Raw genomic sequence first — 15695 nt, 5'->3', positions numbered from 1 at the left:
CTGGTGAAGTGCGTGTGTGTGTTCATGTGATATAGAACGATGCAGCAGTTTTCATTTAAGGCCTCAGAGATTATTTGAGCATCCTGTTCATTTCATTTGCTTAAGATGGTCTTTTAATTGCTTTGTATATTTTTGCCATTTAAATTTTATTGATGAGCTTTTACTTTGCTCCATCTATCCCTTGAATGCAGCAGCCCTTGGGGAATTGTGGCTGAAAAATGTGACGGTGGTCGACAGTGGACTCTACCAGTGCAATGCGTCGAACAAGATAGGCTTTGGAGTGTGCACTTCCCTCCTCTCGGTGAAAACTAAGAATGGTGATTGAGCAAACAATATGATATATATACAGTGCATTCAGAAAGTATTCAGACCCCTTCACTTTTTTCACATTTTGTTATGTTGCAGCCTTATGCTGAAATCGTTTAAATTCATTTTTTCCCTCATCAATCTGCACTCAATACCCCACAATGACAAAGAGAAAACAGGATTTTAGAAAGTTTTGCAAATTTATTAAAAAGAAAAAACTGAAATATCACATTGACATAAGTATTCAGACCCTTTGCTGTGACACTTGAAATTTAGCTCATGTGCCTCCCATTTATCTTGATCATCTTTGAGATGTTTCTACACCTTGATTGGAGTCCACCTGTGGTAAATTCAATTGATTGGACATGTTTTGGAAAGGCACACACCTGTCTATATAAGGTCTCACAGCTGACAATGCACATCAGAGCAAAAACCAAGCCATGAGGTCGAAGGAAGGGGTGAAGGGGGGGGGGGAGGATGGGGGGAGGGTGAGGGTCTTCTCCACGTTGGGAGCTTACATTTTTTACCTTTGTGCCCCTGTGGAACTTAAACGCTAAAGGTTGTGGGAATACCACTTAATTAGCACAAAGTGTGTGTTGTTATCTCCATGTGCAAGTTCAGAAGGTGGAGTGTGTGTGTGTGTGTGTGTGTGTGTGTGTGTGTGTGTGTGTGTGTGTGTGTGTGTGTGTGTGTGTGTGTGTGTGTGTGTGTGTGTGTGTGTGTGTGTGTGTGTGTGTGTGTGTGTGTGTGAATAAATAAAAGAGAGAGATAGAATTGTGAGGAACAAAAATGAAAAAACCAGATGTGTGTGTGTGTGGTGTGTGTGTGTGTGTGTGTGTGTGTGTGTGTGTGTGTGTGTGTGTGTGTGTGTGTGTGTGTGTGTGTGTGTGTGTGTGTGTGTGTGTGTGTGTGTGTGTTGTTTTTGTGTTATTTAATTATTATTATTTTTTTTTTGGAACTGAAATGAAAAAAACCGATACGTGTGTTTAACAGATATAACTGTCGTGGAGTTTTCCTTGTGGGTAAGGCAGAGTTGCATGTTTGTTCACTAACTTTTGGCCACAATGCTGATCTATGCAAACTGTGTGCCACCTTGCATCGGACTTTCTCAGCATCGAGTTCATCTGCAGGCAATGTCGCAGGGGCTGTCATTGGAGTGTTGTTGCTCTTAGTAGCACTGGCTGCACTTGGATACTTTCTTTACTGGTATTATACAAAAAGGAGCTCTGGGAGCATGAAGACCAAAAATCGCCCCTCCGATTTGTAGTAAGTTTGTTACGAAATACGGTCTGCAATTTATGCTTTTGGTAAAGCTCTGATTAATGTCACGTCTTCATTTGAGCCTGGGGTTGGGCATACGATGTTCTGAGCGATGGTGTTTTGTCTGTCAAGTGAGGATGGGTCCAGCCCTCCCACAAGCCGTCCTCCAACTCGTCATTCTGATCACGTCTACTCTCATGATTCTGATGACGAAGATTACAAGAATGAACTACCACCAAGCCATTTACCTCCACCACCAACCAATGACCAGGTAAACACTGTACATTTCAGTTTTCCCATCAATGTCTTTTTGTGTGTATTTTGTGTCGAGGCTCATGGAGGGGCTAGAACACCGAATAGACAACATAAAAGAGGGGGATGGCGCAACCACAGTGCAGTTGAATGACAAAATAGAGACTTGGAGAAAAATGTGTGGAAGGGGAGGTCATACGGAATGACCAAGATGGACAGAGCCACAATCTCTCAATTACAGAAGTGAAAGGGAAAATGCCAACTTGGAAAGAGGTGCACATGGGGAGTATTAGTGGAAGTACAAGTGATCATGGTTGTGTGAATGAGGTGGTGACCTGAGATGGTGGCGAACAGCTGTTTTGAAGCCTTGGAGCGACGAATGAGATTGAAGAAACTGACGAAGTTGGTTTCACAGGTGCGGCGGGGAGGGGGGGGGGGGGGGGGGAGGAGGAAGCAGACCGAATGAGTGAGCATTGAGTGTGTCTTTTGGCTGTTTCACCAAGAGGTGGTTACTGACAGACTGCATTTGCTCTGCAAATATCTGGGGAGGGAGGGGAGGAGACAGCATGGAAAGGGCAGAGGGTGCAAGACCAGCAAGGTCGCATATGACAGATTAACAACATATCTGCGATGTGAAAATGATAGACCCAGGCACTCGGCTTCATCGCGAGAGATTTTAATGACATTGAAGGCCTTGGTTTCCTTGGTTTCTATCTAAGCATGGTGTGACGCAGGCACCTCAACCAACATGAGAGTGAGCACTGCTCTATCACGAACGATTGTGGCCGATAGTGAGGCCCAAATGTTTGAGTGAATGAACTTCTTCAATAGGATTGTTAAGTAGATGAGAGGGTTTGCCAGATGGTCTTTTCAGAGAGAGAGAGAGAGACACAGTCACAGACAGTCGCAGACAGTCGCAGACAGTCACAGACCGTCACAGACCGTCACAGACCGTCACAGACAGCCACAGACAGTCAGACAGTCACAGACAGTCACAGGCTGTGTGTGAGATTTGTTGGGATTGAAAGACATTGCAAGTGTTGGACCAGCTCGCCATTTTGAATAAGGTTTGCAGAGAGGAAAGAAGCAACTACCTGCTTATCTGTAGGGTGAGGAATGTTTGGGCAGAGTGTGGAGTCTTCACCAAAGAGACAGACAATTTTACAGAGTGTAAGAAAGATCATTGATGAAGATTAGGATTAGGAATAGGACTGGGCCTAAGACACTGCCTTGGGGAATTATGGCACTCCAGCCTAGAAATAGAGAACAGATGAGAGGATCCCATTGAGAGCCATGTTTCGGCTACGAGAGTGGAAGTCTGGAAGCCTTGTGTGGAGGTGGCCTGAATGGCACTTTTTATATATTTTTCTCCAAAGTTGAGGCTCATATAAGAGCTAACACAAAAACATAAACAGAGACACATAAAACATATAATAAAGGGAGCAGGAGCCAATAGGGGAAGCGAGGGAAGCACACAAGCACAGCAACAATAGAGAACAGGGACATCGGTAGATCTGTGGAAGAGAGAGGACTTTGTGTGGGGGGGGGGGGGGGGGATAAAGGTGGGCAGAGGGTACATGGTACAAAACAAATGCACACTACTAGGAATTTCAGGGAAGAAGTCGGAATTTGAAAAAGGTGAATTTGGGGTGTATAGTGTATTAATGGGGGGGAGGGGGGTGGTGGTTAGAAAAGATCAAGGATTTGGATGGGGGGAGATGGGAGATGGTGGTGAACAGCTGTTTTAAAGACCTGGAGTGAAGAGTGGGATTGAAGAGAGTGAGGGAGTTTGTTCCAGAGGTGGGAAAAAGAGAAATGAAGGAGTGAAGATGAGCAGAATGTCATGATTTTGGCAGTTTCACCAGAAGAGGGTTGCTGGCAGATCTTGTGTGTCCTGTAAGAATATTTGGGGGACAGAGCCCAGACAGAGCTGGGGTAGCTCTGTCTTTTTACTTATTTGAGAGGATTGTTGAAAAGTAGATGGGAGGGTTTTCCAGACAGTCTTTTCGGAGAGACATAGTGAGTGTGTGAGATTTGTCAGGATTGAAAGACATGTTCTACTTGTTTAACCAGTTTGTGATATTGTCCAGGTCTGCAGAGAGTGAAGAGACTGTTGCCTGCTGATCAGAGGGTTGAGATATGGAGTGGCAGAGCGTGGAGGCATCAGCAAAAAGATAGAGAGGATTTTCCAGAGAGTCGGAGAGATCATTAATGAAGACTAGAAAAAGCACAGGGCCCAGAACACTGCCCTGAGGAACTCCAGCCTGAACAGGAAGGGGAGATGAGGGAATTCCATTCAGGGCCACACGTTGACTACAACCGGAGAGGAAGTCCTCAAGCCATGCATGGAGATTACCATGGATACCGTAAGATGAGAGTTTGGATAGCAGGGCGGGGTGCCACACCATATCTAAGGCACGAGATATGTCGAGGGAGACAGCTCTGATTTCCTGTTTGGCATTGACGACCTCCATCCATTGTTGAGACAGCAGAAGCAACATGTCCAGAGTAGAATGACCTGGTTGCAATCCAAATTGATGATCCGAGATCAAGCCATTGGAGAAGAGGAAGGATTTAATATCAGAAGTGATTATCAATTCCATTACCTTGCTGATTATTGGGAACAGGCTGATTGGTCTGTAATTGCAAGGATCTGTTTTTGCACCTTTTTGTGTAAAGCGGTGATGTTGGCTGATTTCCAAGCAGATGGCAGATGACCTTGCAAAAGAGGGTGTGAAAGAGTGGCAGAGCAGGATTTTAGGACATGTGGGCTGATGCCATCTGGTCCAGTTGCAGAATCAGAGTCGAGGTTTGACAGAAACTTCTCCACCTTGTTGGGAGAAAAGGACACAAAGTCCAGGAGCATCTGGTTTCCACTGGGTAAGGTGGGTACAGAGAGAGATGGGTTTGGGACACAAGACTTTGAGGCAAACACAGAGTTGAGACATTTGGCTTTGTCACGTGCAGTGTCAGCTGTGTAGCCGTTTGAGGTAAGGGAGGGGATGGAGCGGGAACAAATACCAGAAACAGATTTGACCAGACGCCACCTGGATTTAGAGGAGGGAGACAGGTTTGAGAGTTCAATCTTGAGTGTGGAGAGATAGTGCTTCCTGGCACTCCTGAGGGTGGACACAAACTTGTTCCGAGCTTGGTGGATGGAACTGAGATTGCCTTCAGTTTGGATTTGCCTTCCAAGAGGCAAAGGCAAGTTGTTTCAGGGCAACTGCCTCATCACAAGATTCAGTGTACCATGGATGGGAGGAAGGGTATGACAACTGAAGACGAGATGGAATGAATCTGTGCATGAGAGAGAGAGAGAGCAGGTGTCTGTGGAAGAATTCCCAGACTGAGAGGTTTCATATTTCAGGGGTGGTGGATATAGGAGACCAGTCCTGAAGTGAGATGACTGCTTGCAGTCCCTGCCCTTCAACCTGAGTGAACTGCCAGACTTGTCAGCACTGAGGTGGCTCTGGAAATGGTCAGAGATTTGTTGACTCTCACAACCACATCATCAGACAAACCAATTTGAGTAGAGGAAGAACAGGAAACAGGGTCATTACCGAATCCAGAAGAGAGGATTTGCCAATTGCATAAATTTGGTTTGGAAAGTTCACAGATTGAGTCAGTCTCATGGAGTCACACAAGTCCTCTGCTAGTGATAGAGGTGCCAAGAACCAGCCAATTGGCATGGTGACAGTTGAAATCCCCACTTTGAGGAAGCGAGAGTTGATACGAGTGGTGAAAAGATGGTCCACGTTGACTGAGAGAGATGCAAATGGTGTAGCCATTGATAGGACAGGACAACACACAAATAAGAGGTGGGAGTGGAGGGGAAGTCGCAGCCAAAGGTAGTACTGGGGTTTTGAGGTGTAAGAGGAGCACACGCACAGTGAAAATTGGAGTTTGTGATGTAAGTTGTAACTCTGTGGTCGGGACAGTGTTCAGGCTTGTCAGAGTTGAGAAAACAATAACTAGGGAGAGACATTAAGGCATCATGGATGTCCTTTGGGAGAAAAGATTATCTTTAGCAGATATCTGGTTTATCATCTGTGACCTGGTTTAGGAGATCTGTCAGGTTAGAGAGGAGGCCTTGGATGCTGGATATCCACAGGAATAGGAGGCCCTATTGGCAGGGTGCAGGGATGTGGAGAAGGGGTAGGGGACTTGGAGAGAGGGATGGGACAAGGGGAGCTTAGAAAAGGTGGGGTGGGGAGGAAGGTTGGAGAGGGGGTGGAGCAAGAGGTAAATGGGAGGGGTAGAATGAGGAGGGAAATGTGAGGGGATGCGGCGGATTGTTGTGATGCACTTTACTCTGAGATGTTGTGATGCACTTTGCTCCTGTGTCGATGCAGTCCCAGCCTTTGTACACAAATGTGGAGCTGCCTTTAAGTGACGAGGATGGTTACAGAAAGCCCTCTGAAAAGGTGTTGTACGCATCCATTCGCAAGTCAGATGACAGTGTCTAGATCTGGGAACTTTGGAGCATTTTGCTGTTTTTATTTGTTTTAAGAGGGTGTAAGGTTTTTTTATATTGCATTTTAAAGCACTAATTATAGAATTGTACCTTTCTGAGCTTGTAATTCTGTGATGAAGTTGAAAAAATCTGCAGTGCCATGAACTTTTTATACAAACACTAAAGCCGAGTTGCTAAAGTCGAATTTCAACCTGGTGCTAATCAATACAATTTGAAGGTTTCCAGTTTCCAGTTTCTTCTTTTTATTTAAACTGAATTGCTTCAAGTAGTACAAATTGTTTGAATGTATCATAAATGACTTCAATGATGTTTGCCTGAATGTTTTTATGTCAACACAATAAAGGTATGTTGTCGGGTTTGTGGCAAAAATTGTCCTTTTTTTGGGGAAGAGGGTGGAGCGACATTCAGTTGTCATTTGTGAATGCTCATGGGAAAGGGATACATTTGTGATTTTGGCCTGCTGGTTGCCTCATTACTGAGGTGTGGCTTTGTAAATGATTCTCAGCACATTCGGACAGGAGTTTTCAATTTGACCAGTGAGCTGGCGAAGATTGCTGACTCTTTGAAACATGCACTGGGATACTTAAGCCAATGGAAAAAAAATACACGAACAGGTTTGGAAACGAGAAGTCTCGTGTTGAAATACCCTTATTTACAGGAGATTGCAGTGTCACCCATATTTACAGGAGATTGCAGTGTCACCCATATTTACAGGAGATTGCAGTGTCACATAATAATCAATCTTACCCTGAGCACAGAAGAGCCCCTTGTACAGTCAACATTGTCACAAGCAAGACGTGGGCACCCCATACATTCCGAGGAAAGTAGATAGAAAAGGGGGATTGAAAGAGAAAGATGGGGCGAATTGGCAACCCTTTTCTAACCCGAAAGTGAACAGGCTTGGCTCACGTGGGTTCAATGAGGTGTCGATGCAGGTGTGTAAGAGATGCAGGTGGGAGGTGTGCTGTCATGTGGTATTGTGTGGTGCTCATCTCTGAAACGAACTGTTGTTTGATTCAAGTTGATGTTCCACAACAGTGTGAGTCAATGTTGTATATGCAAGGGTATATATTATGTGTGTGGGAACGCTTGCGTAAGACATGTAAGAAGTGTAAGAAGTCAAGTATACCGGGAATTGGTCAGCACTCATCCTGCTTGGCATTTTTAGGAGCGCCTCTCTTTTGTCACGGGAGAGTAGCACCTCCCTTTGCTTTTGCTAGGAGCTCCCGTCCTGCTTGGTGCTTTGGGAAGCACCCTGGTTGGCGCCCTTTTATGTTCCACTTGGAAACGCTTTGCGTTCTGCTCTGAACGCTTTGCTTTCCGCTAGGAGCTCTCTCTCTCTCTCTCATTCTGATTGGCACTCCAGCAGCCTAGTCATCTCTGCCCGGTCTCCTCCCCTCAGCATCTGGACTCGGGACACCTGGTGTTCTTCGGAAATTTATTCTCCGGAACTGAACTGCACCTGATCTGCACATGAACTCCCTGCAAACTACTCTGTCAGGGGTTTCATTGTCCCTGCACAGTGTCTCTAATCATGTCCGCTTTTTGCTATCTAACACTGGTTGGCTGTCGTGCGCTGCAATCCATCTGCTGAAATTTGTCCCCCGGAGTGCAGGGGTGGGATACTTCAGGAAGTGAGCAAAAGTACTCATCCCCAGTGGCGTTAAATGTGAATGGGCATTTCTAGTCCCATCACTACCAACACCGTTTCTTCCCACTGACTTTCAAGGCTTGTTCTGGACCTGCTCATGAGATCAGAAGGCTTGTTCTACGCTGTATGTAATGCTTTTTACCTCACCTGGAACGAAGTTCAGGGGAGCTTATGCAATGGCGAGTCGTCCGTCCATAAACACTTGCAACTTCTTCTCCGAAACCGCTGGTGGCATTGTGACTAAACTTGGCACAAATGATATTTGTTGTGTTGTGACTAAAGTTTGCTCATGGCATTAAAAAAAAACCTTGGGGTCTAAGGGAGTCTATTGGGTGTCGACGTGGATCCAGGTTTGACCCCCAAAATAGGTATTTGCTTTTTCTCTGAAACTACACACACTATTTCGATGAAACTTGACCACAACCTTCACCACCGTGATGTATCAATGTTTGTTCACGGCATAAGAAAAATGTAGGTCTGAGGAGATATACGGGGTTGAGGGTGGGGGAGGGGAGGGTTGCCCCCCAAAATAGGTATTTTTTTGTTTGTTTTAAGTCTTATGATTATGTTAGTGTGATTCTACATGCTGCCGTGTCTTCTAGCAAGCATTGAAATTGGTTGAAAATACCTTTAGTCAGTGCAGTATACTGTTTATTACCCTGCGCTCGCGAAGCGAAAAGCAGGATTAGGCATTCGGTTGCGTACTTGTGCTGTGTCTGCATTTTAAAAATTCATTTTCTCGGCAACCATTGGTCCGATTGCCATGAAATTTTATGCCTGTAGATTTTTCTGCTGATAATTATGACGTCATACGTTGCGTGGTCCGGACGCAATCTTGGAAAAAAGTTACACCTCTATATATCCCAAACCGCTTAATGGAAAAATTGAAACGTGGCTCATTGTCAAGTACACCCCATGGGGAATAACATATGTTAATGATGATGTCATAGGTGCCTCCATTATGACATCATAATTTGACAAGTACAACGCTTGATCTGATCAGTACGAAAAAAAAAATCCTCTGCAACTGTTAGTCTGATTGCGAAATTTTCAGAATATGAGCGGCTCCTCCTGTAGAATTGTTCTGATGATAATTATTACGTCATTGGCCACGTGGTACAGGCGCCATCTTAGAAAAAATCGAAAAAAGTTGCACCTCTATCTCCGAAACCACTCCATGGAAAAAATTGAAATATGGCTCAATGTCAAGCACTCTCTTTGGGAATGAGATATGTTAATGATGTCATCAGCACTAAAAAAAAAAAAAAAAATCTTTCGAGGCCATTTTCCCCCACAGAACAGGGGTTGGCCTTTTTTGAGCACTGTGGTCCCCTTTTCAAAGCAATGTTTTATGGCCAGATGCCCTTCCTGCCACCAAACCTTAGTCGCCTCTTGCGACAGGGAATTACCAGTGAACTGGTACTCAATTTGCCGACCACGGAAGGATGACAGGCTGAGTCAACCCTCTGGTGTTAATTCAGTGATCAACCGGGATTTCAAACCCAGGATCCTAGGATCCCAAGCGGGCACCCTAACTGCTAAGCCAACACCAGGCTGCACTGTAATGCCATAATTCGGCAAGTACAACGCTCGATTAGATCAGTATGAATTTTTTTTCTCTGCAATTCTTGGACCGATTGACACGAAATTTTCACCATAGGAGCGCCTCCTCCTGTAGAATATTTAAATGATAATTATGACGTCATAGTTCAGCGGTAAAGGCACCATCTTGGAAAAACCGAAAAAAATTGCCCCTCTATATCTCCGACCCCACTCCATGGAATAAATTGAAACATGGCTCATTGTCAAGTACTCCCCATGGGGAATAAGATACGTTAATGATGACGTTGTGGGGGTTACCCCATTGAAGCATAATCCACAGGCACGGGACCAGTGGGTCGATTGATGGTATGGGCGTGGCGTGCGCTCGCTTGTTGGAGCCACGCCCCCTTAAGAGGCTGGGGCGGAAGTGATTTGAGTTATAAAAGATGCATGAGTTCCGTTCGGGTTTTAGTTCTGTTGAAATAAAGGAGCCTTGAACAAGGAAGAAGTGTTTCACCCTCTCGTTGTCCGCAACTCCTACAACGTCATAAACTGACTAGGACAACGCTTAGTCTGATCATTTTGAAATTTATTGAGCGTGATCTACGCAACAATTATATTAGAGAATATAAATTTATGTCACGTGGTCTGGCAGCCATATTGGATCAAAGAAAAAAAACTTCAAAAACAAGAGTTCACTCGCACCAAGTTGACTGCTCAGGGTAAGTATTCTATGAAAACCATCTAGTTCTACCAGTTGAGCACCAGGGGTATTGCCCCTATGTTTTTTATACATACCTGGGCCAAGGCTCGTAATAAAACACACACACACACGGACATACTGACGAGACAAACTTAACACAGCCACGAAGTCTGGGGGAAGTGTCGTCACTACTTTCCCTTCCCGCGAAACTCTGGGTGTCAGTGATGTCAACAATGGCGCCGCTTTTCTCTCCATACTCAGCGGGGCATTTCCTCCTCCCCAAGAATGCCAACCGATGGAGATTGTTCGTGTTCTATCCTTTTCAAGGAAGTTCGCGGGTTCTCGCTTGATCAAGTTATCGGGTTTTTTGTTTTTCAAACGTTTCCAGTGAAAGATGACGACGTTGTGTGTGGACATACATAGAAACACACTGCTGGGACCCACGTAAATAACAATGGCTACTGCATGGTCAGCGATCTTACACACTTGTGGTGCTACTTTAATAATAACCAACACCAAACATGATAAATACGCGTAATAAAAGAATACTGGATTTCGAGCCGAGTGAGGCACCCTTGCCTATAATCAATGGGGTGAACAGGCTTCACTTTACCCCACACCCGATTTGTTGTGAGGTGGGTCTCCCGTGTGTCTGTGCGAACTTGGGGTTTGTGCCCAGACTCTCAGGACCATTCCTCCTACTAAGGGGTGCGGGAGGGAGGGAAGGGGAATAATTCTGGCGATGCTCCAGTAAGGAGTTCTGTTGAAGGCTTCTGTGGAGAGGCTGCTAGAGACAGCACAAGCTTCTCTCCAGATTCCAAGCACAAACCCATGACACCCTGCTCTCAACAGCTTTCTCCTCAAACGTGTTTCAAAATCGTCCCACCTATGATTCCCTCAAGCACGGCTAGAGCACACCGTCGATTGGTCCGATTGAAGAGAAATGTTTCATAACCAGTTCGAGTACCGTCAGTTGTGAGGCCGGTAAAAAGAAATGAAAAAATGGTATCGATCAAATAAATGGAAAATAAAACATTTAATGGTGAAGGATGAAGGGGAGACAAAGATGGAGGGGAGACAAAGTCTTGCTAAACACTCTTGGCAGACCCAATTTAGGGTTTACAATTCATCTGCTATAAACATCTATACGTATATAATGGAGCAAGTGTTTGTGATTATGTATGTATGTATGTATGTCCAGTCGTGGCCAAAAATATTGGCACCCTTGCACTTTTTTCAAATGATGCAACATTTCTTCCAGAAAATTGTTGTAATTAAAAAATCTTTTGATATCCACATATGTATTTCTTTGGTTTGCAGTGAAACAAAACAAAAAACACCTATGGTGAGTTGCAGATGCCTGCAATATAAAAATCACTCATTCAACCAGTTTGAATAGAGAAAAGGAGTCATTCTGCTGTTTTGTGTCACTGTGTGTACCGCAATGAGCATGGAGAAAATAAAGAAAACAAGGGAATTGTCCAAGGTGGTCAGACACAAGATTGAAGCCAAGCATGGACAATCTCAAGGCTACAAGTCCATCTCCAGAGACCTTGATGTTCCTGTGTCCACCATACGCCATGTTATTAGGAAGTTTAAGGCCCATGGCATTGTAGCCAACCTCCCTGGATGTGGCCACAAGAGAAAACTTGATCGAAGATTGCAGCGAAGGATTGTTGGAATGGTGGAGAAAGCACCTCGATCAACTGCCAAACAGTTTCAAGCTGACCTTCAGACACAAGGTACGACAGTTTCAACTCGCACCATCTGTCACCAACTCAATGAAATGGGGTTCTATGGTTGGAGACCCAGGAGGACCCAATTGCTGAGAAAGCGCGACTTGAGTTTGCTAAAACACACCTGAACAAGCCAAAATCCTTCTGGGAGAAAGTCCTGTGGACAGATCAGACCAAATTAGAGATTTTTTGAAAAGCACATGGCACTGGGTGCCTTGAATGTGTGCATTGCATCATTAAATCAGGAGATTAGCAAGGCATTTTGGAGCGCAATGTTCAACCTAGTGTCAGAAAGCTGGATCTCCATCGAAGGTCATGGGACTTGCAGCAGGACAATGACCCCAAACACATCAAAAAGCATCCAGAAATGGTTCAAGACAAAAGGCTGGACTGTTCTGAAGTGACCAGCAATGAGTCCAGATCTAAATCCCAACAGCAGTTGGGAGAAGGTACTCTTCAAATCTGGGAGAACTGGAGCAGTTTTCACAAGAAGAGTGGGCCAAACTGCCAGTACACAGAGGTGTAGGAAGAAGCTCATTCATGGCTATAGGAAGCGCTTGACTGCAGTTATTTTGTCCAAAGGTTGTCCAAATACTTCCAAATATTAAGTCGAGGGTGGCAATAATTTTGTCAATGCCATTTCTGTTTATTTTCTGATTTAAAAGGATATATTAAGTTCTGAATTAAAAACAAAGGTTCTGTAATATTAACAGTGAAATAAAGAATTGTGGAGACCAAATACTTTTGTCAATTTCAATTTCTTTTTAGAGAAAATTGTGAGTTATTTGAAAAACGTGCAACGGTGCCAATATTTTTGGCCACGACTATGTATGTATGTATGTATGTATGTATGTATACATGTATGTTCAATCTTCACCCATTGGTTGGACAGCTGACTTGACGCCAACCACAATTGCAACACTGAAGAATGAAAAGACCCCAAAGACCAAAAAGACCCCAAAGACTGAAAAGACCTTGAAGACCCAAAAGACCTTTAAAGGGGAACCCAAACGCAATTTTTTTTTTCTTTCTGTAAAACCATTGGCAATCATTAATCACGGTCTAATTCGAAGGCAATTTTATTTATTTGCCAACCACAAAGTGCTGAAAAAATACGCAGTGTCGATTTTCGAGTTTGCCAGAGACGTTGCATTGCGAACTCACCGTGATCCTGCCAGCGGCGGTACATAGAGAAATGGTACACTGCGAGCTCGGATTCCGATACTGATGGGAGATGATGAAGGGGAGTGGGGGTTTGGGGGGGGAGGTGGTGTGGAGGGAGGGGTGTGGGGTGGTGATGGGTATTGGTAACTTGGGTGACGGTTGAAAGGGGATTGTGTGGGTTGTCGTAGGTATTGTTAGCTAGGGTGATGGGGGATTGTGAGGGGAGGGGTGTGGGGTTATTGGTAACTTGTGTGATGGTATATTCTCTCCCCCCCCCCCCCCCCCCCGGAAAATTGAGATGCCTCAAAAACCAAGGCCACCTAAGTTGAACAGAAATCAGCAAGAGCAATATTACAAAGGAAATCAGCAAGAAATTCAAGTCAAAGCAGTTGTGTCAGCAGAAAATATCCAAGGGCAGCAAAATGTGTTGCACACTTGGAACAAGATCACCCATATGGCAGGTAGTTCAAATAATGATGCAACTTATCAGTTAATTAATCCTGAAGAGTCCATTTGTATCTTAAGGAAATAAACAACATTTATAATATTTTTCAGAAAAAGGCATGGTTTATTTTGTTTCAATAGAAACAATCACGTTGGAATAGTAAGGTCCTGGACAATCATAAACATAAACCATAGTGCAGTCATTTACTTTAAATCATCAACATAAGTCAGTTTATAGGTACCATGTGCCAGTCATACTCGTTATTTTGGTGAGATTCAGACAAAATAGCTTAAATCTCTTACCTAAATGAGGAACTTACACGTGATGTTCTTGTAATCAGATTTAAAAAAAATTATACTGCTGAACAGTAATGTACTGGTAAGAATTCCCATTCACACAGTATAAATATGGAAATTCTGTACTCAGCAATTTACTTAAAAGCTTAAACATGGCAAGTCGCAGTAGCCAATCACATGGTTAGAGATTACAATTTTGTATGAGAAGTCAATTTTGTTGCCAAGTTGAATGTAAATACCTTGCTTAAAATCTACTTTATGTTAATCATGGATTTGCTTCCTGTTTATCAAGTGGATGTATAAGGTACACAACCTGGGAGGGATGCAAAAAAGGAAAAGTGTACAAAAAAAATGGAGAGGTTCCCAATTTTTTGCAGCTCTACCAAACATGCAAAATGTACCTTAAAAGTTCTAGTGACACCTTCGATTCAGCTCGTTTGAATACATTTTTTGAACGATGTTCTCTGCTCCTAAGTTTTTCATTCCGTGGGTGGGAACACCATGTGAAGCAAGGATTCAACCTTTTTTGGAGATTTGACTAAACTCATACAAAATCTAGGGTTGCAGCATTATTTACTTTCATTGATATTATTGACTCGGCTGCAGGATTCTCCAGGAATAATTTTTGGATAATTTGAAATCCCCAACATATGCCACCAGTTGCAACATGGTAAATCATTTTAACAACATTGATAACTGGCAGGCACTCCTGCCCTCTGGGTTACCATTCAGGCGGAGTACCCTTCTCGACCCACCTTCAGTGGGCAATGTGCGGCACATTCTTGGAAATGCACATTATAATTTTTATAGAATTTTTCTTGATTACAATATATAATTTTGAGAAGGTTCCATTTTATTATTTAGAAGACTAGTGCGATACCTGTGCTACGCACAGGTGGGAGGCCAGAAGCAAACAGGCAATGCAGAAACAGCAAATGCTAAAGCATGAAACCAATAAATTCCACATTCCTGTAGCACCTTCAGTCACACGTCAGACATGGACAGCAAGTTCGTGAAGGACTTCCATGAAAAACGGAAGTCCTTCACGTGAACATACCTGGAAAACACCAACAGCGTGAACGTACCCGCAAACAAACGGGTACGTTCACGTCACGTATAGAAACATCGATCATGGGTCCGTGGCGAATCTGCATATGGCGATCTGTGAAGTTCACATTCAGAAAGTAGAAACCGTCACGGCATTTCATCATTAACTTGAACTCGATATCTCTTTTTTCATTCCAAACAGCATAACTCAAATCACAAATTAAATAACATTCATATAAAAAATAAACTTTTAACAACAGTCGTGACATTAACAAACATTTAAATCCTGATGTGACATTCCATACGGTTGGGTGAACACAATTACGAATTCAAAATCGTAATTGTATTCACTTAATTCAAATCATCAATTGATATTTTAACAAAACGATTAACACGATTAACGTTTCACGATTTAACATTACGATTGAATGACTGTTGTATTTGTATATTATCAAACCTGCGCATTGCCGTCATCTGTCCACTTCCACATTCATGGCAGGTTCATAATTGTCATCAAAATCTAAACAGTATTTGTAGAATTTCAATAAAAGCCACATCACTGTTCATATCGGTAAATATTATTCCATCGTTTTGGAAAAACTGGGAAATGCGAAAACTCTGAAAAACAATATAGCCTATTTTACTCCAGGGGGTCCCTGGAATACTCACCCAAAATATCGTTGCGATCGGTTTAGCCGTTTTTGCGGTACCTCCGAACGGACAGACGGACATTTGGTGAATTATAGCAAGATAAAGGAAGATAATTTGTAATAGTGGCTACCACCAAAGGTGGCACTATTTCCAGCATGCACACACCAT

General features: G+C 43.6%; 1 protein-coding gene across 2 annotated transcripts in view; it reads left to right on the top strand.

Annotated features, from left to right (window-relative positions):
• Positions 1 to 6650, top strand: part of LOC137432771 (V-set and immunoglobulin domain-containing protein 2) — a 34169-nt gene extending 27519 nt beyond the window's left edge. The window contains exons 5-8 of one of the 2 annotated variants that reach the window (XM_068124970.2): positions 192 to 317; positions 1419 to 1572; positions 1699 to 1837; positions 6171 to 6650. In XM_068124970.2, coding sequence (XP_067981071.2) covers positions 192 to 317; positions 1419 to 1572; positions 1699 to 1837; positions 6171 to 6284 — 533 coding nt within the window. In that variant the 3' untranslated portion in view covers positions 6285 to 6650. The remainder of the gene's footprint in view (positions 1 to 191; positions 318 to 1418; positions 1573 to 1698; positions 1838 to 6170) is intronic. The other variant, XM_068124977.2, reaches the window with a different exon arrangement.
• Positions 6651 to 15695: the final 9045 nt, after the last annotated feature.

Source organism: Myxine glutinosa, chromosome 1 (genome assembly GCF_964187855.1).
Source record: "Myxine glutinosa chromosome 1, kmMyxGlut1.1, whole genome shotgun sequence".
Taxonomy (NCBI): Eukaryota; Metazoa; Chordata; class Myxini; order Myxiniformes; family Myxinidae; genus Myxine; species Myxine glutinosa.
The sequence above is the reverse complement of the archived record's forward strand: the minus strand, read 5'-3'. Positions and strand labels throughout refer to the sequence as shown.